This window comes from Haliotis asinina, chromosome 3 (genome assembly GCF_037392515.1).
Source record: "Haliotis asinina isolate JCU_RB_2024 chromosome 3, JCU_Hal_asi_v2, whole genome shotgun sequence".
Classification (NCBI taxonomy): Eukaryota; Metazoa; Mollusca; class Gastropoda; order Lepetellida; family Haliotidae; genus Haliotis; species Haliotis asinina.
In genome coordinates this window covers 9,079,707-9,107,659 of record NC_090282.1, presented here as the reverse complement: position 1 = coordinate 9,107,659, position 27,953 = coordinate 9,079,707, and the positions used below count along the sequence as shown (strand labels likewise).

Sequence of the window (27,953 nt, the reverse complement as noted above, 5' to 3'; positions counted from 1 at the left end):
TGTATGACTGCTAGACTACCTGAACTATCATTATATAGTCAGTATTCGTCGCAACATGATTGTTTTATGCGTGTATTGTAAACATGTGAAGCTGCATGAAACCGAATTTTCTCACTCGCTGCAAACGTGAGGATTATATCTATGGTAGACAATCAAAGTAGAATTAAATTTATCCTCCGAACTTTATCATCAAACATTTTGTTGGTTCTTCTATATACGACCTCGAGCTTTTAATGACACGCAAAAACTATAATGTAACGGAGAAACCACGTGATACAACATTAAATAGCACGTGACTGTGATAATAAAAAAGACAGACGAATGACGTCATAATACGGTTATGGATGAACGTAAAACGGCATCATGAGGTACGGTTTGTTTACCACCGCATCCAAATAATACATATATATATATATATATATATATATATATTCCACAAGCCGTATTTCCAGATGATGCTTTTTATTACGAAGTTTACTTGGACTGATGGAGAAGCGTATACAATGAGAAGTGAATGCCTCGACCCCCTCCCCAACTAAAATCTTTGTACAAAGTAAGTGACCCACCCTGCATGCCATCAGGGAGACTATATACAGTTGTAGATTATCCCTGATGCCGTGTACAAATTCACCTACCCCCACTCCTCCTCCCTTAATTTTAAAGCATTATTTGTACACACATTTTATGTACAACATCGATGACACCGACCGACACATCGCTTTCATATGAATCAAAACTTTAAAGACGCTGTGTTGTACACATTCGTGCACTAACACAACTAAACGGTGAGCAGTGGAGACACGTAAGATAACAGAAAGCTACGGAATGATTTCAAGATACGATGGCGGTAACAAGATTGTGGATATTTATTATAGGTGAAAAAAGATGCCTGGTCAACGTCACACAAAGTCAAGGTCGACTTCCAGCATCGGAGCAAAGGTGACCTCACTTGTAAGTAGAAATGTCTTTCGGCATTGTGTACAACTGTTACTGAAATAAAGCACGTTAGTATTTGATCCTCCAGCAGAAAATCAGTGAGTGAAAGAGTGAGTCCCTGTTGATGGTTTGTTTAACGCCTCTTAAAGCAGTCTTCCGCCAGTATGGTAGGAGACACCAAAAATAGGGGAGACATATTTTGTGAGAAAGACTTGAAAATAACATCATCACGAACATTAATTCGATTTAACTCACGAATTGAACATAATCTTTAACTTACAATGTCTGAAACGTCATGTGCACAAGTTGATCAGTTTTGGAGTCTGGTGACCATCCACAACGATGAGAACAGTGTCCATACCTTTACCGAACCCGGAAGTACAGCCATCGACCTCTACCGACAACTACACAGAGATAGCAGCACCAGTGGTATATATCGAGCATTACTCACGTCATGGTCTTATCGTTTCCCATGAGTTCCATGAGAGTCAGTATATATATGGGTTTTTACACCGCGTTAAAAAACATTTCAGTAATATCAGTACAGGAGGCATGTAGATATAACGTTGATAAAACGCTTGATAATGTATGGAATGCGAAGCATATGTTTTGACATAACATATGGCCTGGCATATGACATGTAAGATTCCAGCTACTCCCTGACACCACTTTTTGTTGCGTATCGTCTTTACAGTGCCAGAGAGAGGTTCGTTCAAACCACAGGCAAATTGTAGCGCAAATGGGGCTGCGCAGCATAGAGAATATGACAAGTCTTCTTATATGCGAGTTAAGAAGACCGGTCATTTTCTCTATGCTGCGCAACCCATTTGAGTTAAAATTTACCTGTGTTCAAACACAAAGGTGAAAATGCATGGTCAGAAAAGGCCAAGAAAGAAGTGTGGGAGGCGGTGTGTCCTGAGGAAGGCTGACGTGCAGAGTTCTCAGCGGAGTCGAAGATCTTGAGAAGTGACACACTCCCCACTAGAAAATCTTTGCGCAAGAATAAGAGAAGGAATGCTGTCCTATCGGGGGTCACAGCAGTAGACAGTGATACAATCCTTGAGTATTCCGCGTGTGCCGAGACCGAGAATCTTCTGAAGTCCACGGCTAGCTTCCGGTTCAACGTCACCTGTCAACCGGGAGCGCTGTGACATGGGGCTTTTGACGTTCCATGGTAGGGAGTTCTTATGCTCAAGAAAATGATCGGAAGTCAAAGATCCATTGTTCATCAGGAAATGTAGCTCTGCTGAACGATGATTGTATTAGAAACGAGGAAAACAACAGGAAGCAAAACGTTCTGGTATCAGTTCCTTTCTGCACGAGGACGAGTGGAAGCGAGAGCGAGGCCAAGGTGGGTCCATGTAGCCCTGGACCTGCAGGTCCACAGGGAAGGACAGGGTCCACAACACAAATTTCACAGGGGGATTTCTCAACATATTACCTCATTAAGACAACAGAAAGAGTGAATAGAGCCAGAAAAACTGGACACGGTAGGTTGATCGTCTTGGGCATGGTTACGACAACCTATAACCCAAATATAAACATATGCATGTCAGATGTCCAAGACAGCAACTGTACCCAAATGTGGGTCAGTGGTACAACTGGTCCAAACTCATTCCATTTCTGTTGTATTCGAATTCATAAACTGGACCAAATTCCATATGCCCCATATCAGACATGGGAAGGTGAATACTAGGTTTTAAAATGTTGGTCACAGCAGATGGATGTGGAATTCGTGGACAGGCCGTGCCCATCCTAATACATCCCACAGACCCTCTGGATGGCCTGGACGAGCTGCTGCTTGACCTGGGGGTCATGGAAGGAGCGCGAAGGAAGTCCCGTGTCGGTCCGAGAGAGGATGAAGACCCGGAAGAAAACTGCCAGGACTTCAACAGAGTCCCTGTGTGCAGAACCCTCAGAAAACGATAACGTGACATTAGCAAGATGCAAGCAGGAATGTCTCTTGAAACCTATACAAACGTTAATAAGACCTTATTCGGCTGAAAACTGCCGCCGAAACAGTCCAACATCATCAACTAATACTCTATACCAGTCTAAATTATACGCATCGAATACATAAATCAGCATCGAATATCAATCTGGTTTGTTTTGTTTGAAGCCCTCGGCAAACGAGTGTCTTTTTAGCAATGCGGGATGGTACATGCTTTACAAATACGGAACAATACAATGTCCACCTGACTTGCAAAAAGAGCATACGTTATAATTTCACGGAACACCGAAATGAAGGGGTATTTTGCAATCGTTTCAGTTATTTCCCCGGAATATATAAGATATGATAAACACTCAAACATTATAGAATGATTGACAAAAATATTAGATAGGATTGAAACTTGTATTTCAGACGGAACGGCCCTCCAAAATGGCGATGCAGCTGTGTTTTACATAATCACATTATTTGTATTAACTGAAAATTTGTGTTTTTCTTCTTACCTGTTAAGTTAACCAGGAATCAACCAGTAATTAAGAGATCTAGGGATGAAGCCTTTGGGGTTCGCAACACTCATTCCAAAAAATACAGTATTTTATATATTGAGCGTAGCGGTGGAAGTTTATAAATTATTGAATTCCTTGCCGGTTTCGTTTAAATTTGCAATATGTGTTAATCATAACATTTAAAAACAATATACGATTACAAAGGTCTAGACATATATGTTTAAAAATTACTAAAATTACTAAAGATCCTGTGGATGAAACCAACAAACAACATAGAAACGTGCCGTACTTAACAGTGTTGTATTTTAACTTAAAGTAAATGTTCATAAATCATTACAGTGGTATGATGTTATGGCAGTACAAAACTATGTGGCAATGCATATTATGAAATAGTGTGAGTTAGTTTAATTTTGCGTCCATAGGAGTAGTGATTTTAGCAAAAAAACCAAAGATGGTAATTTTAACTTCTGAGCAAATCCCGACTGAAAAAGGGTCATCACATCGTGCATGGTTTGTCCAAACGTAATGTGAGAAGAGAGGCAATGAGAGGCATATGAACAAGAACAAGTCTTGAAATTGAGTAAATTATACGTAATGGTGGCACTGAACAACTGTAAAACTGAAGTGTGTGACAGCGTTTTCGTCGGTGTTCATATGTAGCATGCTTGTTTCTTTCAAGAAACACGCACAGTATTTTTTTTTTTTTTTGCCAATCCTGGATCGGGCCCCAAACCGGAGAAAAAATATATGTTTTTAAACATCCACCTACGTTCATGACGTTTCCGAAGTTTTCGGCGACAACCATATGCGCACTTTTCTCCATCTTTCGTCCGCGATTGGTGTAGGCTACATGAATTTCTCTAATTTGGTGCTATTTAAACAATTCGCGTTTATAACGGGAATTATAGCTGAAACGGGTTCCCATTCCTCTTTATATAGTTACGCATAAAACATTGTATCACGTGATTCAGCGTGGAAGTGGCCGAGTTGTTCGGATACGATTAGATTTTGTTGTGTGCGCAACATGGCAGATAATGAGGTGTTTGATGTGATCCTAATTGGGGGTGGGGTCGTGGGCTGTGCTACAGCCTTCCACCTCACCAATATGGGATATAGTTGCGCCTTACTTGAGAAGAATGAAAACCTGTTGAGTGAAGCCAGCTCCGGCAACAGGTACCAGCACAGTAATTGTCAAACACTACACTAAACGACTATATTTAATCGATACATTACACTATAGACCAACAGAGGTAGGTAAGATCGGGTCCATTCTGGAATATGATTGGTCAACCAGTTCGAACCAAGCCCACTATACGTCGAAGTTAAACGGACTCTGATCCAGTGCACCTCAGGGACTGGTTGTTGCTTTTATTATTATTTTCCCTCTCAGCTACCCGGATGATATCCCAGCAATCTTAACTGGGCCCCGTTCTCAGCTTGCCTAAAATCGTATATGGGTCATCATTGTGTTGAGGATACGGCAGAACCTCACCGTTGCATAAAAATGCATGATTAAGCATTTACTGTGTGAAAAAGTGAAAAAGTGAACATATCTATATTTACCCAAAAGCCAGTTAGCAGAGTTTTCTAGCAATGGCGAAGTGGGGTTGATTCATATTAAAGGGACTCTACCACACTGCACTTCTATAAAAAACAATATTGCATTTCTCCCATAAATACTATCAGCTCCACCCCCCACCCCCAAGCAAAGCTGCTACATAAAATTATTCCCCTAAAAAATTATGTATTAAGATTACGATGTGAAATTAAAAAGTTTGATTGAATTAATCCAGTGTAGCTTTAAATCGACTCTCACACCCTCTACTAACCGAACTCTATTTTTAGTTAACCTCATAGAATTAAATCCCTTTTGTATCCCTCCAGTTTTCATATATGGCAAGTGTTAGCTGTTTGCCAGCTGTTCACCTCAAAGTTTCAGTTCTTGATTTCAGGCAAGTCATTAGTTAAGCCTTTAATTGTATCTATAGGTAGCTAAAGGGAGTGCATGACCCAATATTAAACAAATATATACTGGTGATGAGGTCAGTACCTGTTTCTATGGCCCCACAAAAACCGAAGAATATAAGCATCTAAATGCCAAAGCATGTCCGTTTAGTCAAGGAAAGTTATTCTCTTTTCAATACAAAACAAATAACGTCACGTCCACAATAGTGTGACATATAAACAATAGAATGACTTCAAAGCTTGTCATAGTAACTCCAGTCAATATGAGTTTTGGTCAGACCTGGGTTGGAGTCAATATACTTTTCTATCGACGGTCACATGACCGCCTCTATACCAATCAGGTAGCCGGAAAAATATGCTCACATAATAAATATAGATAAAGTATAGACCAAAATATTGTTGAAAAAGTGTGAATTTGTGCCTTTTTGGATTCAAACAACTGAAACAAGTTTTCAGTACCTTTGGTCAATAGTCACATCAGATTGTAACATGACATGATTTAATACCGAGGTAAAATCACAGAAATACTAATAGGATCTCCAGTTTAAATAGTCATCATACCATTCACACATCTGAAAATTGGAAAAAGCTTACACTGCAGGGATACTTTATGATGCTCAGACCGGGATGGACTACCAGGGATAATTACAAATAACAGCATCTGATAGGCATCAGGCATCTATCAATGTGAACAGCTGCCCCTGAGTCCCTATGTCTGTCTCAGTCAAGGGAGCAGGAACTGTCCACTTAACAACAAATACGGTGTGATTAGATTACTGGAGTGAAACATTAATTGCTCCAGACCAGTGTCCCTTTAAGGCTGAATTCAGTACTATTGCAAGCATAACCATAGGAAAATTTAGATGGTAGTGAAATCTGCATTTATGATCTTTATATTTATTTGATCCTGAAAACTCTGATGCTGTCAGCGGCATGCTCCACACAGGGTTTGATGCTCCACAAGGGAGCCTGGAACTGTCCTGCATCAAACTGTGTCAGCAGAGGATCTACCACACCTTGGACAAGCTCGGGGTGCCATATACAAGGCTTGGGGCTACCATGGTGGCATGGAATCATATCCAGGTACTAGCAGGAACTATGGGCCCTGGATAGTATACAGGTACTACATGACAGGGATGACATGAGACAATACTACTCAGCACCAGGAGTGACACAGGACAATATACATGCACCAATATTAATGGCATAGACAATATACAAGGATAACCAGGGATGATTTGAGACAATATGCAGGTAAAACCCATTAACAGCATGGGACATTATACTGGCACTACCAACAAAGGTAGGGGACAATATACAGACACTACCAATAGTATGGGACAATTTACGGGCACTACCACTAAAGGTAATGGACAATATACAGGCACTACCAATAATGGCATGGGATAATATACAGGCACTACCAATAATGGCATGGGATAATAATATACAAGCACTACCAATAATGACATGCCATAATATACAGGCACCACCAATAATGGCATATGATAGTGATATACAGGCACTACCAATAATGGCATGGGATAATATACAGGCACTACCAGTCATGGCATGGGATAATATACAGGCACTACCAATAATGGCATGGGATAATATACAGGCACTACCAGTAATGGCATGGGATAATATACAGGCACCACCAATAATGTCATGGGATAATATACAGGCACTACCAGTAATGGCATGGGATACTATACAGGCACCACCATTAATGGCATGGGATAATATACAGGCACTACCAGTAATCTGTGGCTCGGCTATATAAGTTTATTACCTCCCTTTACTGGCTCAGCGTTGTCACAGCAGTCAGTCAGCTGTGAAGTTTTGTTTGCAGTGGTACTCAGGTTTGGGGAAGTCATAGACAAATTGACAGGTCCGAAACTTTGATAAAATATATACAAGAACTCCATCTACCTCCATCAGAGTACCTCTGCGTGATTTGTGTTGCGAAGTCTAATTGTTTAGATAATTTAAGAAGCAAAAGTCAGTTGTGATTGGTACACTCAACTTCCTAGCATTGACACCTGATTGGATAAGAATCCTGCCAAGAGAGGTAATAAATTCATCGGACCGAGCCATAGATTGAGGTATAGGCGAAATTTATCAGAACATATCCTAGAGATATCGAGGATGCAGGGATGATAGAAAGTAGTAAAATACACTTCTCAAGTCCAGCAGGGACATCCATGTTAATAGATGAAGCATACTAGATAAGGGCAGCCATATCCATGATGAATTGAGAAATGTACACGTGTATATTTCTGTTAAAGGGGCAGAAACTCCAGGAGATACAGAAAATGTCTGAAGAAAAACATATTCCTGACATTTACAACATCACAGTCTCTGAACTGTACCAGATGGAACCTAACCTCCGTAGACAAGCTCACTCAGCTCTGTGGATTCCAGGAGAGACAATTGTCGATCCTTGGCATGTGCCTGTAGCTCTTCTTCATCACGCCCGCAAGCTGGGAGCTCAGGTGATTAAAACCATGCTTCTCCAGCCACACAGTTTCTGAAACAGTATGTCAGTTTGAAGTGAACTGTTACACATTGAAGTCATTTACACAAGGGTTTTGAGAAATATCTTCATGTCACAAAGTATATGACTATATGTATTTGGCATGATGCAAAAATGCCAATCAGTTGTGGATACACAGATGTAAGCAGAAGTGGAAACCACTCGCCTCCATACTCGCCAAAAGGTCTTGCACTATTAAGCCTACATGATTTTGTGTGATTCAAAAAAAGTAGGGGATATTTCATTTTGTGAGACCTGTGAAGGTGTGGGGTAAAATAGGCCTTCACCAACCCATGCTTGCTATAAATGGCAACTATGCTTGTCATAAGAGGTGACTAACAGGATCAGGTTTTCAGGCTCGCTGACTTGGTGGACACGTCATCGGTTCCCATTTGTGCAGATTGATGCCCATGATGTTGATCACTGGGTTGTCTGGTCCAGGCTCAATTATTTACAGACCACCGCCATATTGCTGGAATATTGCCAAGTGCGGCATAAAACTAGACTGACTCACTCACTCCATTTTGCAAGCATACAACTAGCCAATGCATATGAGGAAAATTAACATATAATTATTCGGTACACAGTCAAACCAGAAAAGGTTTGGATACTGTCAGTAAAAATGTTGCTGATGTATAATTCTATAGTCACCAAGCGGGAAATATATCTTTGCCTGAAGCCTATGTATACTTCTCGCATATTTAATTTTTTAACAACTCTGTGAAATATTTAAAATATGTTTATCCTGTGACATCGTGTTAACAGCATGGTCTCCTTGATTTGTGGTATGTACACATCTGATAGCTCAGCTGTATGATGCACCATCCTATATATACCTACAACCGGCCACTTTATCTCCATCCAATGTCCTCAGATATGTAACATGTCTAACAACCTTGTGATATATCTGTATTAAGTGTATTCTCCGAAATACTGTTAGTGAAATTTGCCTCTTTGACCCATATTGTATACATATCGGGTAACACATCTGTACTGTGTACTATTTTGTACTGTAGGTCGAATGGCCTTATATACAAATTGACTATCTTCTTCTTCTTCAAAATTAACATATATCCATACTGATGAAATGTGCAAGTGAATGGAATAAATTGTCACATTATCCTTTGATTTCTCTTCATTATGTTTCCTCATTTGCATTTTTCCAATTCTGAAAATCCTGAATCCACTTCTACCTTTTTATTGTATATTTGCCACATTTTCACTGTGTAAATATTTCTCTTTAAAAATCCCTAAGAAATTATCAGGAGTATGATTGTTCTACATTATACACACGTTTTTCAGGACTCGTTCCTGTTTTCTTGTGAAATTGGGTGTTGTAAATGTGTTCACTCTTTCAACAGCAGCCAGTATCCTGGATTGTGATGAAGTCAATGGGGACAGATGGAAATGTTTTAGTTTGTTATTGTCAATTTCTGTAGGTATGGACAAGCTGCAAGGTTCTTTCATGTTGTCAAAGCTATGGCTCCTGGAATGTCACAACTAATAAGAACACCTTGAAGTGCAAGGCTGTCATCAACTGTGCTGGTCTCCATGGTGACGAAGTGGATAAGTTGGCAGGGAAACATAACTTCCAGTGAGTCCAAGTATTATTGCTGACGTATCACTCAAAATGTTCTGTATAAAAACCAAACCAACAGCCTTTGTTCAGTTTCTCCAGGTTGGAAGCAGAAAGTCAACAAATATATACTATCTATCCATCTCATTCACTTACTGTATATTGCGATGATAACTGTGAAGGAAATCTCTACTGTTCCAGCATCAGGCCCAGGAAGGGGCAGTACATTGTGTATGACTCACACAAAGGGAGTCTGATCAACTCCAGCATTCTCCCAGTTCCAACAGACAAAACGAAGGGTGTCATAGCTTTCAAGTCTGGTAAGTTCAGCTCATTTGATTCTATCTCTGTACTGATCCAGTACTTCAATTACTTGCCACCCACAAGTATCCCCTTCCCACCAGTACCCTATACTCCTCCCTCCTAAACAGTAACCTGGGCACTTCCATACCAGCAGCATGCACACAACTGTCTTTCAAGCTTGACCTGTAACTTGAACCCCTGACCAGCAGTTTTACAGCAGCCTGTACTTCCCTCTCCAAAATAAACTTTGCAACCCTACTCCGTGAACACACCATTCATGATAATTACAACTTATTTAAGACCTAGATTTCTCAGATGGACCATGGTTGTTTTCCAGTGTACAACAATCTAATTATTGGACCCACAGCAGAGGATGTGGAGGAGCGCTCCATTCCAGCACCTGACCCACTCATTAAGGAGAGGCTCCTCTATCATGCCCACAACACAATTCCAAACCTGATCGGCTGTGATGTCATCGGAGAATACACTGGTGTGAGGCCTGCCACTCAGTTTCAGGATTATCAGATCATCAACGACCCAACAAGGTAGTCACCCATCACATTAAGTGTTGTTGCTAGGTATTCATTAATTGTTTGCAACTCTCAAGAGTATTCTAATTACACCACTCAAGTTTTAATGCATATTTCACTTATGTTCCGGTTTGTGGCAACTTAATCCAATCATTGCCCCATTTCACAAAGCTCTCGTAAATGAAAGATCTCATAACTTTTCTCCTAGCATTCATACTTCCTCTGTTACAGTATAGGAGGTACGAATGCTACGGGAAGAGTTAAGATGATCTTACACTTAAAGGGATTTGTGAGTTTTCCAGGTACTGACTCAATATACTGGCTCCTGTGATATACTTAAAGCATTACTGGTTCACTTAACAACAAGTACCTCTTTGTATTGTCTGCAGAGAATGAGACCCTAGTCAACACTATGTTACATGGATTCTCATTTGGCCTGATCAGACATTTGACCACTAATTTGTGAAACAAAATGTGCCTCTTATTCTGTGTTTCAGACAGTGGATCACAGTTGGTGGAATTCGTTCTACCGGTCTGTCTGGATGTCTGGGTATTGCTGACCATGTTGGCCATCTTGTCAGGGAAGACCTGCAACTTGAGCCAACCCAAGGGCGGAGTCACCGCATCAGCAGAGTTGGGCTGACCTTGCTCCCAGCCCAGAGGACTGCCACGGCAGATGGTTGTACCTACTACATGACCCATCCTATCACACAGCATGGAACACATGCAACATCCATGATGTGAAAAAAACTTTGAAACTGGCGGCATGCATCAAGGACTGATCTCGCATACTTTCATTAATTTGTTTGAAAATAACTGGGATAACTGACAGCTAAAGTCTTGCTTTATCATACTCGGTGTGAGATGTCCTGGTTCTAGTCACATTAGTATCATGTGTCCTTACATAAGCTGTCCCATGCAGGGTCTAGAGTTTTGAAGCTGTCTTAGCGCTAAGATTGTCATAAGTTAATGATAATGTATGGCACTTAAGACAATCTTATGCTAAGAGGGCATAAAAAATCTAGGCTCAGGATGGTAACAGACACAAACAGCTGTATGACATACTGATACTTAATCTTATAAATGTATTGAATAAGATATTCATAAAAAGTGAGTAGTGTGAAAAAAAAATGTCATAAATGAATTATTAATCCAAATATGAAACTTCCCAAAAAGTCACAAGATATTTGTAAATAGAAAACATCACTTTATTCCCTTGTGTTATCCAATATTTAGAAACACAAGAAAGATCCAGTTATTCTCCATTGTGTTTCTTCATACACTGAAAACTCTGGAAGAAGCAGCAAGTGGTACTGGACAGAATTATACACGTCCATAACAGACTGCCAAAATAGATCACTTATCCCTGGTGACGTGCATGACACTTACATCTACAGGACAAAGAAAAGTCACATTCTGTGTGCTGAAGTGGGAAATCAAGTCTGCAAGCCTTATTTCCAGCCATTAGAACTGCTGTTAATCAAAATGTTTAAGTGAATCCTCGAGATGAAATCACGTCAGTCACAGATGACACATCTATCTCAGTTCCAGGAATCACAACAACACAGCTGGCTTCAGTTTGTTAGTCAGCAAGACCCTACATATCCATGCAGCTCAGTCACTATGTCCCTCATGCAATCTTGTTGATGACAGCTTGGTGTAGGTTGTGGAGCTGGCTGGTCCACTTCTCAAGGGCAGAGTAACGTGCTGCTAGACTGCTGGCCTCCTGGGACAACTCCAGCACCTGGTTAACCTGGTCAATACGTCCCTTGATGGTGCTGCCAATACAAACATATTGGTATCAATGTGCTGAATCACTAAATACTCAAATCAAGTGAAAATGACATCTCAACTTGTGACCTGACCCAGTCACAAGTTAAATGAAGACATTTGGAAGAATGTCTAATTTTACTGCACACCATTTTAAGAAATGTTTTCCAATTGGTACCATAATGAAAGTTGGCTGAGTGCAAGAGTTATACAAATCACCTGTCTAGGATGCAGGAGACAAGGAGGTTCTCCACCTCTGTGGCATCAATATTCAGTTCCTGCAAATACAGTGAGTGATTGAGTTACATTGGGTAAGGCACATGTGATTATCTCTGCATTCTACAAATTACAAGGATGTACATCTCTCTCAGCTCCAACTTAATGCTGATCCAAGACAATTCAGTTGCTTCATCAGAGCTAAGAATTCATCCACTAAGGAGGTCACCATTCTATGTTCTACCTTCAGTATGCACCCATTATGCCCTTCCAATCACCATTCACACACACACACACAACAGTTTCAGAAATATCAGATCGAGGCATATTAACCATACCAATATCAAATAATTTTGATCATTTATTACAAACCAGTTAACCAGCTCTGATCTCCCCCAAATGCAAGTGATAATGAGAAAGCTACTTTGTGTAAAATCATTTTCTTGTGTTTTCCTAAAAACGTACAAATGCGAAAACTGTACACTAACCTTAGATACAAATGGTATGTGAATTCGTGTGTATGGCTTGATAAGCTTGATTAAAACCTGTGTTCTGATATTCCGTAGAAGATCTGAAAACAAAATTAGATCAAATGACACAATATAGACCTGCTACTGGGGATACTTTGTTGTACTCGAAATACAGAAGATACCCACCCCTGTACTCTCTACTTGTTGCATTGTCTATATGAGAAACACATGATTGTAAGACATGACAATATTATATGTGTTATGAAGACACGACATTACTTACCTTCAATATGTTCTCTGATGAAGGGATCTTCCATTATATTTTTTCTGTTTGTTTTCAATATTTTTTCAAATTCATTGATGTCATTATTTTGGTAAGCACTGAAAAAGAAAACCACAAGTTGTGAACAGAAGTGTATCAAGGCTTTTTCAGATTAGGATAAACAGGGTTCATTATTTGTGAAAAGATAGTATAATTCTTAAACTGCTGAGAACATTTTGTTATTGCAGTAATATATACAAGGCACATTAACTGCATGTGGACCAGATCATTCAGTGACTGACATCTTTAGCATCGACAGACAAAAAGACAATACACCAACATGCATTCAAGCAAGTCCTGGAGTTTGACAACCAAACCATTTAGAGAAGAGGGATACATTCATACCTTGAAACATGAGATGACAATGCAACTTCATCCAACCACTGACTAGGTATTACGCTTTAAGTATGCATCAAAGTTGTGTGTGGAGTCTTACCCTTTACAAGTAGTCAATTATGGGCAAGAGATTGTCTTTATGTCCTGACGCCATGTCTGTACCAGCATTTACAAGCAAATTCCACTTTCCCTTTCATAAGCAGGCAAACTCACCTAACTAGGTTTGTCATAGCTAAGATTTCTGGATCATTCTTATAGGGTTTGGTTTCCTGGGAGTCGAATGGATTGATTCCAGACTTCATCAACATGTTTGCGAGCACCAGATACTTCAAGCAAGTCGTTCTCCTGAAACCGACAACACCTCAATCACAAAGAAAACCTGCAGATTTGTTAAATATGGACAAACATGACATTAGCATGACGAATCTTGTTGGTTAACATCAACAGCAAAGGCATTTATAAATAATGAGATAGACATGAAAACATGTTGGAAGGTTTGTTACCTTGGACTTCCAGATTCGTCATAGTTTTTGAAAGCTTCAAAAAAGTCAGTATGGGCTTTTTCGTACTCCCCTTCTCTCAAGTGCATCTTGCCCCCGCACTCTGGAATGAACAAGATCACTCTGTAGACACTTTGCCACAAACAGATTATGCACAAATATACTACTGATTGAGTAAGTATGGTTTAGCACTGCTTTAACATTCTAGCAGTAACACTGTGTGTGTGTGTAGAGGGGGGTTGGGGTTGGGAGAGAGACCAGAAATTGGCTTCACACAATGTAACACGATTGGTATGATGAGTGAACACTTTAACAACCAGCTATCCCATCTATCCCTATATACCACTTGTAGCAGTATATGATTTGAAGCTATGGATAGCAGGACCTGTAGTCAAAAGTGTTAAGACTGCTGAACTGGAGCCAGATAAATGTGTTTGTTGTCTTCAATGGCCATGCTCAAGTTATGAATACTGAACTCAGGGCACATTTGGTGAGTGATAACCTAGTTGCATCAGCATTATTCCCCTCATAATAGAGACTGTTACACAGGATTGTATACAGGAAAGTCTCACCTCTGATGACGCCCATGATGAGAGGGTGGGGAATGGCCGACTTGATGTGCAGCGACTGTTCATATAATGCCTGAAACATGAACACCTCACATATGAAGTTTAAAGATGCATATGGGAACTGACCTGAAAATATTATGACCTTGGTCAAACAAACCAGTGGTAGATTGCTAACAATGAGGATCACTGTCTAGAGGGTTGATTAAACACATTGTACTGTGTAAATACTAAATATTGCCCTAAGTTAACAGACAGTTGATTTCAGGCTCCTATGATAAGCTGGACAATAGTGGAATGCAGTGCAAAAACAAGACTACAGCAGTAATTGACCATTTATTATTTAAGTCTAGGGGTGGTGATGATGATTTTATGGAGAAGCATTGTACCCCTAAAATTTGCATGTTACTTTATCACTACCTATTCAGTTTAGCACACTGGGATTCCTACCTTCAGCTTCTTGTTGTTTTTCTGTGCTGTATACATCTGAATCTCTAGAGCATAAATCTCCAGGAGTTGTGTCCCTTTCTTGAGATCATCTTCCCCTTCATCCGTCTAATGAAAAGAAAATCATTTGTGCTCACTACTAGGGTCAAAGATACACTGTCAAACAATGAATGCTTACATCTGTTGGTAGTAAAGGCCTTTCTACTGTGACTTGATAAACTATTCATAGGCTTATTGTTCGTCATGCTGAATACTATTCATACAAACCTGCAAAGGTTATGAATTCTTTGAAGAAAGTCCTCATTGGGGTACATATAAGCATTTTTATGTCCTTAAAAAATTCCTACAACAGTTGTAACTATTTTGAAATAAAATATATACAAAATGAAAATCTCCTTTTCTTGTCTTGTAACATTGCCCTTACAGGGCCCCCTACAGCCAAGAGCGGATATTTGTACATGTCTGGCTTCTATTCACTATCCCTTGTGTACTAACTGGCTTCTCCAGCTTTCTGCTTCTCCAATCATGGCCTTATGTTGCTCCGGTTGTAAATTGTGTGTTGATTGCCATGATTGGAGAAGCAGAAAGCTGGAGATGCCAGTTAGTACACAAAGGACAGTGAATGGAAGCCAGACATGTACAAATAAATGGGGTTACAATGAAGGAATTACAATGGATGATGAGATGTTTATACAATTGATTGGACTTGGTAGAGGAGTGCATCATAATTGTGTTTTCTTTGTATACTATGTTATCTCATTGTTTTAATTAGTATATATATACAAGTTCTGGATTTCATGCATCATTCCTGCTTGACAACGGTACAAGAATCCGAAATGTACCGAATAAAGAAGTTGTTATCCATAACAATTTGTCCTATTTGTACATTTCAACTTCTAAAATGCCACTCAAACAAGTTATATGTCCATTGGCTGAATTGGGGAAATACCTAAAATAAAACATCCAACCCAAGGTCTGGAGGTGTGGAAATACGAGAACTCGCCAAAACAATCCCTAAACCATACAGCATAAGCAAACTAAGCGGGGACACCAAGTGTTAACAGAAGACGTCAATAGGAAAGCACAATCACCTTGAATGGGACTAAAAACCATCACCAATAACCGGGCAAAATTGATAGATGCCTGACACCAAGTGCGAACAGTAGTAGTCATCTGGAAACACAATCAGCTTGAGCAGTGCTACTCTGTCCATTGTACAGAACTGACTGACCAAACCGAGCACGCTCACGTAAATATTTGTCAACTTGGTAATGATGGATGAGGATGCTCAGTTGGCTCGAAATAGCCACTGAATAGATGTCCTCAATGGGCAGCGCAGTAGCATTTGAAAAGGCTACTGCTCGCACTGAATGAGCTTTCAAACCCTCATGGGTTGGGGGATAAACCTTTTCATCTGGACTTGAACTGCAATGTTGCCTTCCCATTGGTCAAAACAGGTCACGTGCCATAGGTATATTTCTCTATGTTAAATTAGACCACATGCGTCCCTAATAACAACATACCATCAAGAATTATCTCCCTTGTTTGCATTGTTTGTAAGCAAACAGTAGATGATGACAGTATGGTATTCCAACGTGCCCTTTGGAGTCAATACTCTCCAGAAACCCATGTCATCACTAAAAAAAGTTGAAATCTGTCCATGCCAGTGGGCCCACAACATTGTTGAGGCGTCACTCCACTAAAATTATTATGGCCATCACCGACCAAAAGAGTGATTACTTATCGTCTCTCTATGCTTATCAGCAAGTTGGCGAAACTGAATATGAACATATAGGACAAGCCATCAAGAACAAACTAGCACAAATTCACCTTCTCTTCTCCCATCTTCTACTCGCCCTGTCTTGATGCTAGTGACCTAAAAACGACTCGTTTTCTTGAACGGTCTCAGATGCCTCCGAGGTTACACAGGAAGGACTCGTAAAAAAAGACAACAGATCCTGAAGAGCCGGGTTGCCTGGACCGACCGACCCTAGGCTCGACCAACCTGAGGAAGAGCATGGGTGTGGAAACCCTGTGGCAAAGCCGGTACTTGTGTACACGCAGCAGGGGTGCTGGTAACCAACGGTACAAGACCTGATGGGCCAGCGCCAGTGGCCTGAACAGCACCGGAGCTTGAGCTCGGTGCAGATACATCATTCCCAGCAGGTACCCATTTCCGAGCCTAAACCCGAGGTAGGGGTGCGTCTGACAGACAACAAGGGGTCACCAAAACCACCGGAACAGATTGGACCGCATCGAAGTCATCTGTTGCTGCAAGAGAGATGACATATCTGACAAAGTTAGTGCAGGTGCATGAGAAGCCAATGCAGAAGTAGAGTGGATAGGGGAAGAGGTGGACTTTTCCACCAGTTTAAACTATTTGCCCCCAACATTAACAGACGAAGAGCTAGAACTCTTCTTACCCTTGCCTTTATCCTAAATGTCCCCATCCAGTCTGTAGCAGATCCGTGTGGAAAAAGAAACCTGCCAAACGACTCTTAACAGAAAGATGCAAAAATGCTTTACACTTTTCAAAGGCAAGCCAAACTTGGCATATGACAACACAAAGATGTACAAACATACATCCAGGCACAAGACACAAAGCGAGACATGACCCGAGACGAATATAAACCACTCGGACTGCCATCTTGCCGGCCACATGGCAGGAGAGGGGAACCAGACTGGAAAAGTTGCAACAATTTATGAACAAAATTCAGACTATGAATTCCACCTAATGACTGTGTGGAAGAAAGGGAACCATACATACAGTATTGACTCTTTCTTGCTCATAATACACAAATGAAGAAGCACTAACATTTTTTGATGGACCATGCACGTCTATTAGAACGACAATATGAAAAGTGAGGTACGAGGTCGATGGCCAGAGTTATCTGCTCTTGATTGTAGACAAGACAAAGAGGGAGTTTTCTGTTTTGTAAATATTCATTACAAAATATAGTTACAACTGGAATTTTCAATAGACATACAAATGCTTATATGTAACTCAAGGAAGACTTCTTCTGAAAAAGAATGATAACTTATAGAACAGAATTTCACATTTCTTCAAAACTGTTTCCTCAAATTGCATTCAAAATGATACCTTGAATCAGACTGAAACTGTGTATACTGATAACTCTAATTCCACTCACTTGACAGGACTGATGAAGCTGTTTGAGGATCTTCTGTAGTTTAGTGTAGTCTCCCCGGTCAAAGTACAGCTTACCAAGTTTTGTGTTAGTTTTAAACCACAACCTCTCATTCTTGGCCTCCTTAAGGGCTTCCAGTGTTGTCTCATAGAAGTCTTGCAGAAGCTCCATCTGGGACAACAAGCAAACACATTTACTGTGCATCACACATCACAGACAGGTTTATGTGTGTTCACTGGAATTAAAACAGCTAATGAGAATACTTCTAATCTAGCTTCAAACTAAATGAATGTAATGATAAATATCATTTCAACCTAAGCCATATAGTAAGTGGTTGTAATATGTGAAGCTTCTTGAACTCAGTGTTCACAAATGATGTTTCAAAGTAACAGGACATTGGGTCCTATAAAATTCAGGTGACTGTCAGACCTTTTGAAAATTCATAGGACCCAGAGAGTGAAAATTAAACACCCATTTCTGATTAAACAATTCTTATAACTGAAGTTATTAACAAAAATAAAATTTATAAACAGCAACATGTGACATGTCAAAGACATTGTGAAATATACAGTCAAACCCTTGGGCCAGCAAGTTGTAGATTTTTTCAAACTGTTTGCAAATCTGCCGAATTTGTAAGTGGGTCAGACACTTTTTGTGAATTCTGAAAGTGGTAGCATCCTATTCAGTTGCTGAACCCTCAGGTCTACCTAATGAATCAATCTGTATTAATCCTCTTGGTCATTGTCTTAAATGTGCCTCTCAGGCATCTGGGAGTTGTGGTATAAAACAATCTTAGCGCTACGACTGTCTTAAATTTATGAGCAGTCACAACAGTCTAAACACTGAGATCACTTTGTACAACAGCATCCAGGAACTTGAATAAGTCAGATGCTATATTCTGACCTGTTTGGATGTGGAAATGTAGTCCAGTATGGAATTAATGGACTTCTCAGAGTAGTTACGGGTCACTGCTGACTTGATGTAGGCCAACAGCTGTTTGTATCGTTTCATCATTTCATCGTAGTTGCCCTGCAACATCCAACAGATAAATCACACAACAAATCACTCAAATATGTCCTGCAGAAAAGGGGTGGTGGGGTAGCCTAATGGTTAAAAACGTGGCTCGTCACCTGGGGTTGAATCACACCATGGTTACAAAATGTGTGAGACCCATTTCTGGTGTCACAGTCGTGATGTTGCTGGAATATTGCTAAAAGCAGAGTGAAAAAAACAACTCATTAAACAATCACTAAAGGGAAGAATTACTGAATTTGTGACAACAAACAATCAACAATCATCTCATTATACTATGAGACAACACAACAGAAAAGCCCATATCTTGTTTCTTACATAACACAAACAGTGCTGTTACCAGTTTGAAGTTGATTTTTATCATCTGCTTCAAGGCTTTAAATCCCCATTCCCCTTTCTCCTTGCCTTCCAACTCCAGCACCTGTAACAAAGTAAAGAGCAAAGTAAGTGCAGGTGGTTCAGCATTTATATCAAAGATTCAAACTATGCTTCAGGACTTGTGTGTATCATTCAACTGCTACTGCATATTGTTGTTTGTTTCAGTCAATGTATTTCACTAGTGTATGTGAATCGTGATCCAGATAATACTGCTGGCAAATAACCTATACCTGACAATATTGCTCACAGATAATTCATACTTAACAATAGTGCACAGTATCCATCACCACAGCGCTAAGATGACGTAGGTATGAGAGTACACCCTGTAGTAGTTTATGCCTGACAGTAGTGTCGCCAGAAAATCTGTGCCCTACAGTGCTACCCTGTGATAATCTACGCCTGACAGGACTGCAGACAGTGTCATAGTATTATCATGCTTATGACTCACCTTCTGGAAGCTCTCCAGGGCTGTTTTAGGATCATCCTCCTTGAGAGCTTTTGAATTATAATATTGGTTCTCTAGGTCCACATCCGGCTCAGAGTTGCTCTCTTCAGAGTATTCCTACAAAAGCAGAATGTGTCTAACATAACAAATGGCTTTCTGATAAGTGGAGGGTCATAACAGGCATAATTACATCTTGTGAAACATTAAAACACCTGATATAAGTATTTGGTACCAGTAATGAAGCTGTATAAAAAAAGTTGCACTATTTGAGTTAAGTTTGATACAAACTGGAAACATGATGTTGCTTTCAGCTCAGCATGAGGTAATATGTAGGGTTAGATAAGAGCATTCTGAGTAGAATTTCATTCACATGCAATTTGTCTCTTTCAATCACATGACTTTTCCCTTTGTGAAGATCTCAGGATACTTCCAAATGATAAAATTAATACTTTCCTCATTGGACTAACATGTCCAACAAAATTATACTTTCACCTGGACTCAAAGAAATTTATATGACTTCATTCTATTATACATTTAACACATTTTGTGGCTCTATCATTTTAGTGGACATGTTCTAAAATTCACAAGTTTTAATAGGTTCTTTTGGGAAGCCTGTAATCTAGGACAATCAGCAGCAACACTGCACTGAAAAATGGTAATATAAATCTGACAATGACGGTTAAAAAATACATACAAAACCCCAAATATTGATAAGACAAGGTCTAACTTTGTTACGAATGTGTATTTTGTGTTTATTTTTGTTATTAATTAAGTAATAATTATTATTGGGTCACAACGTTCAGTGTTTTGAATGATAATTATGATGGGTCACATTTCGTACAATAGATGGTGAACACTTTTAGGAATCTGGTTTTCCGGAAATTATCTGCTCTTGGTTTTCTATTAGCTACTTCCAGGAGACTGCTAGAGATTTCTACAGTGTTGGCGATGTTTGTATGTGCCCAAGCTTTCGGGAAATGACTGAATATATACAAAAAGGCTGGTAGCCGTGTTGTGACACGGACATTCACTGGAGTAACATCATCGTCAACGCCTGAATCTACATTAACCGCTGTCAGACCGATCGCTGTGTTTACATTCTGCATAACTGATTCTCTCTCGCACTAAGACTTTGGGGAGTTTGCTATATTGTATTTTGTGACCCATTGCCTTAGATTTTGTCTCACTTGTATTGTATTTGAAATCGGCATTGTGAAATTGACTTGTGACTTTGTATACCTTGCTCTCGTTGCATAATAACACAGAATTTGAACTTTCATGACTTGTCTTTGTTCTGTTTTGCTGGTTCACGGGGGATTTCTTACATTGTTTGTCACGGCAAATTCCTGACCGTAACAACTTGTATCAGGAATTGCTGCCTAGGAAAGTAATCAAGTATTAGTGGTTGTGACTTTCTTCTTGCAGTGATAGAAACTGATACTAGTTTGACATTCCATTTAAAATTACCTAATAGTAAAGTTAACATAAGGACACATAGAAACTTGCCATTTTCAAGGGCTGGTTGTCTATCACTTTCATAAAAATGTTTCTATTCCTGCCTTAAGACTGGGAATCCTGTGCCTTTTTCGATTTCAATTAATGTTCAAACGTGAGTTGAAATGCTCTAAGAATGAGTGAGTGAGAGAGCGAGTTAAGTTTTCTGCCACTTTTAGCAATATTCCATCAATATCACTGCAGGGGACACTAAAAATGGGCTTCATGTGCACACATAGTACCCATGTGGGTTATCAAACCCGGGTCTTCGGTGTAATGAACAAACACTTTAACCACTACACCCTACTATATTACCAGCTTTAGCATCAGCTGATCTTTTCAGCCAACACATGGAAACATGGGCGCTGTCACAAACAGTGGTCAAATCATCAGCATCCAGATGCACTTATGTGCTTGTAAAGGAAACTTCTTTATATGAAACTCAAAACTTTAAAAACAAAAAAATGTTTTGACGTTTCCTCAGATTACACTACATTTATTCATTAATAATCAGCAATTTACTTTTCAACTAATCATTAGGATTGGAAATGGGCACTGGATTACACCAATGGAGCCTAACACTTAGATTTGTGGAAGGGCATCTGATCAGTGAGGGGTAAGTAATGCTGATGATTTTCATGGGATGCTTGATCGGATATATCATCCAGTAACTGAGGATGAAGTTTAGGATAACCTACCTCAAAACAAACAAAACTGAACCAAAATATGATAAAATATCTCTGATGCAAGTCTGTTGAGTGCTGGCACCCTAAGCCAATTGCAAGCTACCATAGTCCCCCAAACGGAAATCCAAATAGTTACTCCACCCCCTAGGTGTCAAAAGGACATAATGTCCTTCCTCATCAACCCTCACCTAGAAGTTCAATAGAATTTAAATATAACATGCACACAAATATACTGCAGAGTTTTGAATTCTGTGGGAAATTCCCTGTTTTCTGATACCATCCACTATTATCTCAGATAAAGTTTCAGTGTTGAAAATAACCTTTCAAGATAGGCTCCACTGAAAATGTCACCATTTGTGACACAATCCGAAATCGCGGTTCACAGCATTATCTGCTATATGTTTTGAAATGTGGAAATCTGATAATTACTGAGAGTACTGAATTTTAAAAATATGTTGCATTTTAGTGAAACACTGACAGTTGATTCGATGTTACTTCACCTCTACAAAAAATTAACAGTAAGACATTTTATTTTGGGGCTGACATGTTCCTTTCTTAGTTATACACTATCAGTAAACCTAGAATCTAGAGCTAGCTGCATGTTGAGGACAACAGATGAATCAAAACAATGCTGTAAAGACATTAGGTTGTATTTTCTTTGCACATACTTTCAAATGCAATAAAGATGACAAATTAAAAAATTCGTAGCAAAGTGAATTTATCAATGCACAATGAAAAGTGGTGAAACTGACTGTTTTTAAATGCATAACAAAATCTTGGACAACATTAATCACTAACATCAGTGTCTGTTTCTCAAACTGCTAGGGTTGTCACACTTATCCCAAAGCGAACTGAATTTATACAAACCGGTAGAGGTTATGAATTCTTTGAAGAATGTCCTCCTTGGGGTACATATATAGCATTAAAATGTCCATTTAAAAATGCCTACGACAGTTGTAACAATATTGAATAAATATTTTACAAAACAAAAACTCGTTTTTGTCTTGTGAGACCACCCCTACAGGGCCCCACCCGGGCCCCTTAACAGCCAAGAGCAGGTAACTCTCGCCGTGTACCTCATACCTCACTTTTCATGCTGAGATTGTCAGACAGAATGTGGGGAGGTGGGTGGCCATACCCCAAGGAGGACATTCTTCAAAGAATTCATAACCTCTACAGGTTTGTATAATTCTTTTTCAGAAGAAGTCCTCCTTGGGGTACATATATAGCATAAGACAGACTCCCAACGAATGTGAGTCGGGAGCGGCATTCTGTCTGCTGATGTGTACCCTACACACACTCTCATATACTGCCGAAGCTGCGAGAGATAGAGAAATACACTTACCCAATCACCAAGCCGCTGATGTCAATCAGGCAGGGGCGTGGCAACATAGGGCCGAAAGAGCCAATCGACAATAACCCCGCAAAGGTGATGGACATATGACCACACCTCATGCCATTCACTGTAAATATTCCCCCAAACCAGCGAAGTAGTGCCGGGAATAACAGTGCAAGGGTAAATATGAGCGTATGTCGACGCTATTAGTGAAAAAACCGTCTATAGGTAGTTTCTCTTTTTTTCTCTTTGTGTTTTTTTTTTTTTAAATATATATAAAAACACCACCACCAGGGGATATGCGTCACCAATATAACAAAAAATGTTTCGTGAAAACCCACCACCAGGAACATTTCATGATAAACAAAGTCGAGATCTCAGACGCTCATTCAGCTAGGGGAATCACGACTCTGCCCACTGGTGAGAACTGTATGGCCAAACCGAGCACGTTCCCGTGAATGTTTGTCAGTTGGTAGTGACGGATAAACGTGCTCGGTTGGCTCCAAATAGCCGCAGAGCAGATCTCCTCAATGGGCAGAGCCGCGGCATAAGCCTGTGACGTAGTCACTGCCCTAACAGAATGAGCCTTTAACCCATTAGGGATAGGTAACCCTTTATGAGTATATGCCATACAAATGGCAGAGACAAGCCACCTAGATATGGTTTGCTTGTTCGCCGGCAGACCAGCTCTTCCCCCGCCATAACAACAAAACAACTGGTTATCTTTTCGGATATCAGCAGTTCGTTTGATATAAGCCCTAAGGGTCTTACGGACATCTAAGACATGAGCACGTCGAAGAGAGGTACCGGGGGAGGGAGGTTGCATGAGCTTAGGGAGCTCGATAGGCGCTGTAACATGAAAAGCGCCTGCAATCTTAGGACGGTAAGAATCCAGCAGTCTAATACTGACCCTGTCTTTGTCAAAGCAGGATCCGCTGACACTGCATGAACGCTGAACAAGAGGGTGCTGCCCCAAGAGAGCACCGTCAACAGGAATATGGAATGCCGAAATGGCTGTGGAATAGCCCCGGATAGTAGAGGCGGCTAGGCCTGACTCTAACCGGGACTGCAAAAATTCCAGTACTTCAACTAGAGTTGAAGAAAAGGGATCAAGAATCCCCCTGTTGACACACCAGTACGCATAACAGGCCCATCTATCCTCATATTGAACGTTTGTCGAATCCCTCTGCGAAGTCAGAATTGTGTCTGCAACTGGTGCAGAAATTCCACTCGCTTGGAGGCGATCCCTGACAGTGGCCAGGCCACCCACTGAATCCTGGGATTCGGGTACGGCGCTCCGTTCTGGGATAGTAAGTCCGGTCGAAAGGGTAAAAGGACAGGAGGCAATGCCAGAAACCTCATCATTACCGGAAACCAGCTTTGAGACGACCAAAGAGGAGCAAGAAGCACTAACAGTCGAGCTGGTTGGGTGGCAAGCTGCGAGAGGACCATGGGAATCAGCGGCAGAGGTGGGAACGCCCACAATACCCTGTCCGTCCAATCGAGCTGGAAAGCGTCCTGAGCGATGGCTCTCGGATCCGGTATCCGAGAACAAAACACCGGAATCTGGTTCGTCCCCCCAGAGGCAAACAGATTCACCTGGAACGATCCGAACAACCAGGAGATAATCCTGAATATCTCCTGATGCAACATCCACTCGTGAGGAGCTAGGACACGTCGAGAGAGCGCGTCTGCTCAAACATTGTCCACCCCGGGGAGATACACGGGACACACCCGAACATTGAACCGGTCGCACCACTGTAGAAAGTGCCACGCCTCCTCTAGGAGGGATGGAGAAACCGCATCGCCCTGTTTCAGGATATAGGTCATTGCCGCCTGGTTGTCCATCTCTAGATGCACCACACAGCCTCGAACCGTCTCCCGAAACTGTTGGAACACTAGCCGGACAGCTCTCAATTCGAGCACATTGATGTGCAGGTGCGTTTCGTGCCGTAACCATAGGCCCGAAACTGAATGAGCGCCCAGCACGCCACCCCACCCTGTGAGGGAAGCGTCCGTCTGAATTGAAAGGGTTGGTGAGGGAGCGTCCAGGGGTAACCCCCTGGATAGATTCCCTACCACTGTCCTCCACCGTAAATGAGGAAGGAGCCACTCCGGAGTGAGGAGAATCATCTCGTAACTCCTGGCGTGGGACCACATTCGCGCCAAGGCGTACTGAATGGGTCGCATCCTCAACCGCGCCCTCCAAACAACGTCCACCGTCGCTGCCATGTTGCCTAGCAACTGGAGCCAAACCCGAGCCGAAGCCGAGGGGGCCTCGAGGAATTGCATAACAACTCTCTGAACTTTGGAGATCCGATCCAGCGACAGGGAGACTATACCTCTCCCTATGTCGAACCGTGCGCCTAAGAAGATCAGGTCCTGTGTAGGAACTAGGTCTGACTTCTTGAGATTGATAATCCAGCCCAACCTGTTGAGAATACACATTATGGCGAATGTTGCGTCTCGACTCAAGTGAGCGGCAAGTGCTCGTATGAGCCAATCGTCCAGGTACGGGTGACAACACCTGCCCTGTGACCTGGCCACTTGCGGTGGGATTAACATAAGCTTGGTGAATACCCTCGGAGCCGTAGCGAGGCCGAAGGGAAGCACCCGAAACTCATAGCATACCCTGTCGAAGGAGAAAAGGGTTTAGACTCCTTGAATGTAGACACAGCCTCTGCGGCCTCCCGGACTACTGATGCCGCTCCCGGGAAGAGAGTAGATCCCATCCGGAATGGGAGTGAAAGTAGCGCTTGTTGAGTGGCCGGCGAATACCGTGCCACGGACAGCCACAGTCTACGGAGGCCCATAACTGCAGACATCATCTGAAACGCCGAGGACCTGATCGAGTCCCGTGCCAGATGTGACTGCGCCTCCGTAAGCTGTTGAGCGAGCGTAGTGGAAACACACTCCTCCTCGACACTGCCGCCGTCAACAAGCCGACGCTGCAATACCGAAGTATATGCGGCGTGTATTGTGACTTTAAGGAATTGAGCTGCATTTCGGTACTGCTCCTCAAACGACAAAAACAAGTTTTTGTTTTGTAAAATATTTATTCAATATTGTTACAACTGTCGTAGGCATTTTTAAATGGACACTTTAATGCTATATATGTACCCCAAGGAGGACTTCTTCTGAAAAAGAATTGATGTTCTGGTGATTTTGACAATTGCATTGCTAGCGCTATATCGAGGAAGTACGAACAGTTTCATCGGTAGGACAGATGCCCAGTTCCTGTCGTGAGACGTTTCATTGACAATTGAAATCAAGAAATTAAGTTATGTAAAGAGCAAATAATCATCAATATTATTTACCCTTGGTCGTTAATACCAATTCAGATGCAAAATCAATTGCCTGTATAACAAAAAATAGCAAGCAAAATTCAACAAGATCAGTTGTCTGCTAGTGACAGGTTTTGTATGAAACAGGAAGCCATGTGATCAAAACACTCTCTCGCAGTGCGGAGGGAAAAGTATGGCTCATCAGCAAAAACACATACAAAATACCCGGATGTGGCAAGCGGCTACAGTTTCGCCAATGCGATGTCATTAACGCTATTTTTGTTGGAAACATGTGAGACATTTTTGTGAAATAGATGAATATACCTTTATCACTCAAGGTTAGCAAAATCAAAACTTAAAATGATATTAAAGACAAAAATTGCGTTTTGGTCTTATATCGTCGAAAACCCCTAACACTGGGATATATTTATACCAACGGATGGGAGATATGTTATTCTATATTTCTGTGTAATTTTATTACCATAAGCAAATCCAGGACCATGCGAGCGCAATTCTCGCACAATGTTCTCTTTTCAAATGTTCTGAAAATGTACGCCTGATAATAAAACTCTGCATCCTGGGAGTTAATCGTAAAATAGGGGATTGACCGGAAAGATTTTCCTGGGATTACATTAGGGATATCCTACACTAACCAAACTTAACTACCCCTAAGGATCGGAGACACACCTGAGATCAGTAAAGCGAGAGGATGAGCTTGCAGCCTAATATCGGTGTAAGTTGAACTTTGTAAGCTGCATAACATTCTTACTATCATGCTACTGTCACTAATTATACTGCTGTCTTAAGCGTTCGCAACACAGCTCGTGAGTGAACTGAGTTGCAGTTGACATCCTGCTGTCATGCACAGGATTCGCAGCACAAGCTAACTGTGCTGTCAAAAAAAGCTTTGTGCACAGAGGCAAGGGAACAACTGATGGCGGTTCATGTCATGAAATTGTCAAATTCTACTTACCAAATCATACTCTTCGTCATCGTCGCACATGAAATCATCGTCCGACATCTTGAAATGATAGTGATATATCTTTAACGACTTATAATTTAAAGAATATAATAAGTCTTTTATTTAATAAAGGACAACGATATCAATACCTAACATAACTAAAATTAATAGAAGATATTCTAAATTATTATTGGGAATTTCTGGTCATGTTTGATTGTTCTATTTTGCCTCTACTTATGACAATGTCTTCAATAGAAATAT

General features: G+C 40.9%; 2 protein-coding genes across 2 annotated transcripts; one reads left to right on the top strand and one right to left on the bottom strand.

Moving 5' to 3' along the window:
* The first annotated feature begins 4,348 nt into the window (after positions 1-4,348).
* LOC137277421 (glycerol 3-phosphate dehydrogenase-like) lies at positions 4,349-11,525 on the top strand. Its single transcript, XM_067809141.1, has 7 exons — positions 4,349-4,563; positions 6,285-6,438; positions 7,647-7,853; positions 9,334-9,488; positions 9,672-9,790; positions 10,111-10,318; positions 10,801-11,525. Exons 1-7 carry the CDS (start codon positions 4,415-4,417, stop codon positions 11,045-11,047), a joined length of 1,239 nt encoding a protein of 412 aa, XP_067665242.1. The 5' UTR covers positions 4,349-4,414; the 3' UTR covers positions 11,048-11,525.
* Positions 11,490-27,774, bottom strand: LOC137277420 (COP9 signalosome complex subunit 2). The gene is made up of 13 exons (XM_067809140.1): positions 27,705-27,774; positions 19,935-20,048; positions 19,449-19,529; positions 18,980-19,105; positions 18,080-18,247; positions 14,934-15,038; positions 14,490-14,559; positions 13,921-14,020; positions 13,631-13,762; positions 13,043-13,140; positions 12,778-12,860; positions 12,293-12,351; positions 11,490-12,081 (listed from the first exon to the last, which is right to left on the bottom strand). The coding sequence occupies exons 1-13, from the start codon at positions 27,750-27,752 to the stop codon at positions 11,934-11,936; spliced, it is 1,332 nt and encodes a 443-aa protein (XP_067665241.1). The 5' UTR covers positions 27,753-27,774; the 3' UTR covers positions 11,490-11,933.
* Between the last annotated feature and the right edge of the window lie 179 nt (positions 27,775-27,953).

Excerpts from the sequence above, each read along its gene's own strand:
- LOC137277421 (XM_067809141.1), top strand. The coding sequence starts at position 4,415 with ATGGCAGATAATGAGGTGTTTGATGTGATCCTAATTGGGGGTGGGGTC. Across the intron at positions 4,564-6,284 it reads GAAGCCAGCTCCGGCAACAG|CGGCATGCTCCACACAGGGT; the intron begins GTACCAGCACAG and ends TGATGCTGTCAG. Across the intron at positions 7,854-9,333 it reads CCCGCAAGCTGGGAGCTCAG|GTATGGACAAGCTGCAAGGT; the intron begins GTGATTAAAACC and ends CAATTTCTGTAG.
- LOC137277420 (XM_067809140.1), bottom strand. The coding sequence starts at position 27,752 with ATGTCGGACGATGATTTCATGTGCGACGATGACGAAGAGTATGATTTG. Across the intron at positions 14,560-14,933 it reads AAAACAACAAGAAGCTGAAG|GCATTATATGAACAGTCGCT; the intron begins GTAGGAATCCCA and ends TTCATGTTTCAG. Across the intron at positions 12,082-12,292 it reads GTCTCCTGCATCCTAGACAG|CACCATCAAGGGACGTATTG; the intron begins GTGATTTGTATA and ends TTGTATTGGCAG.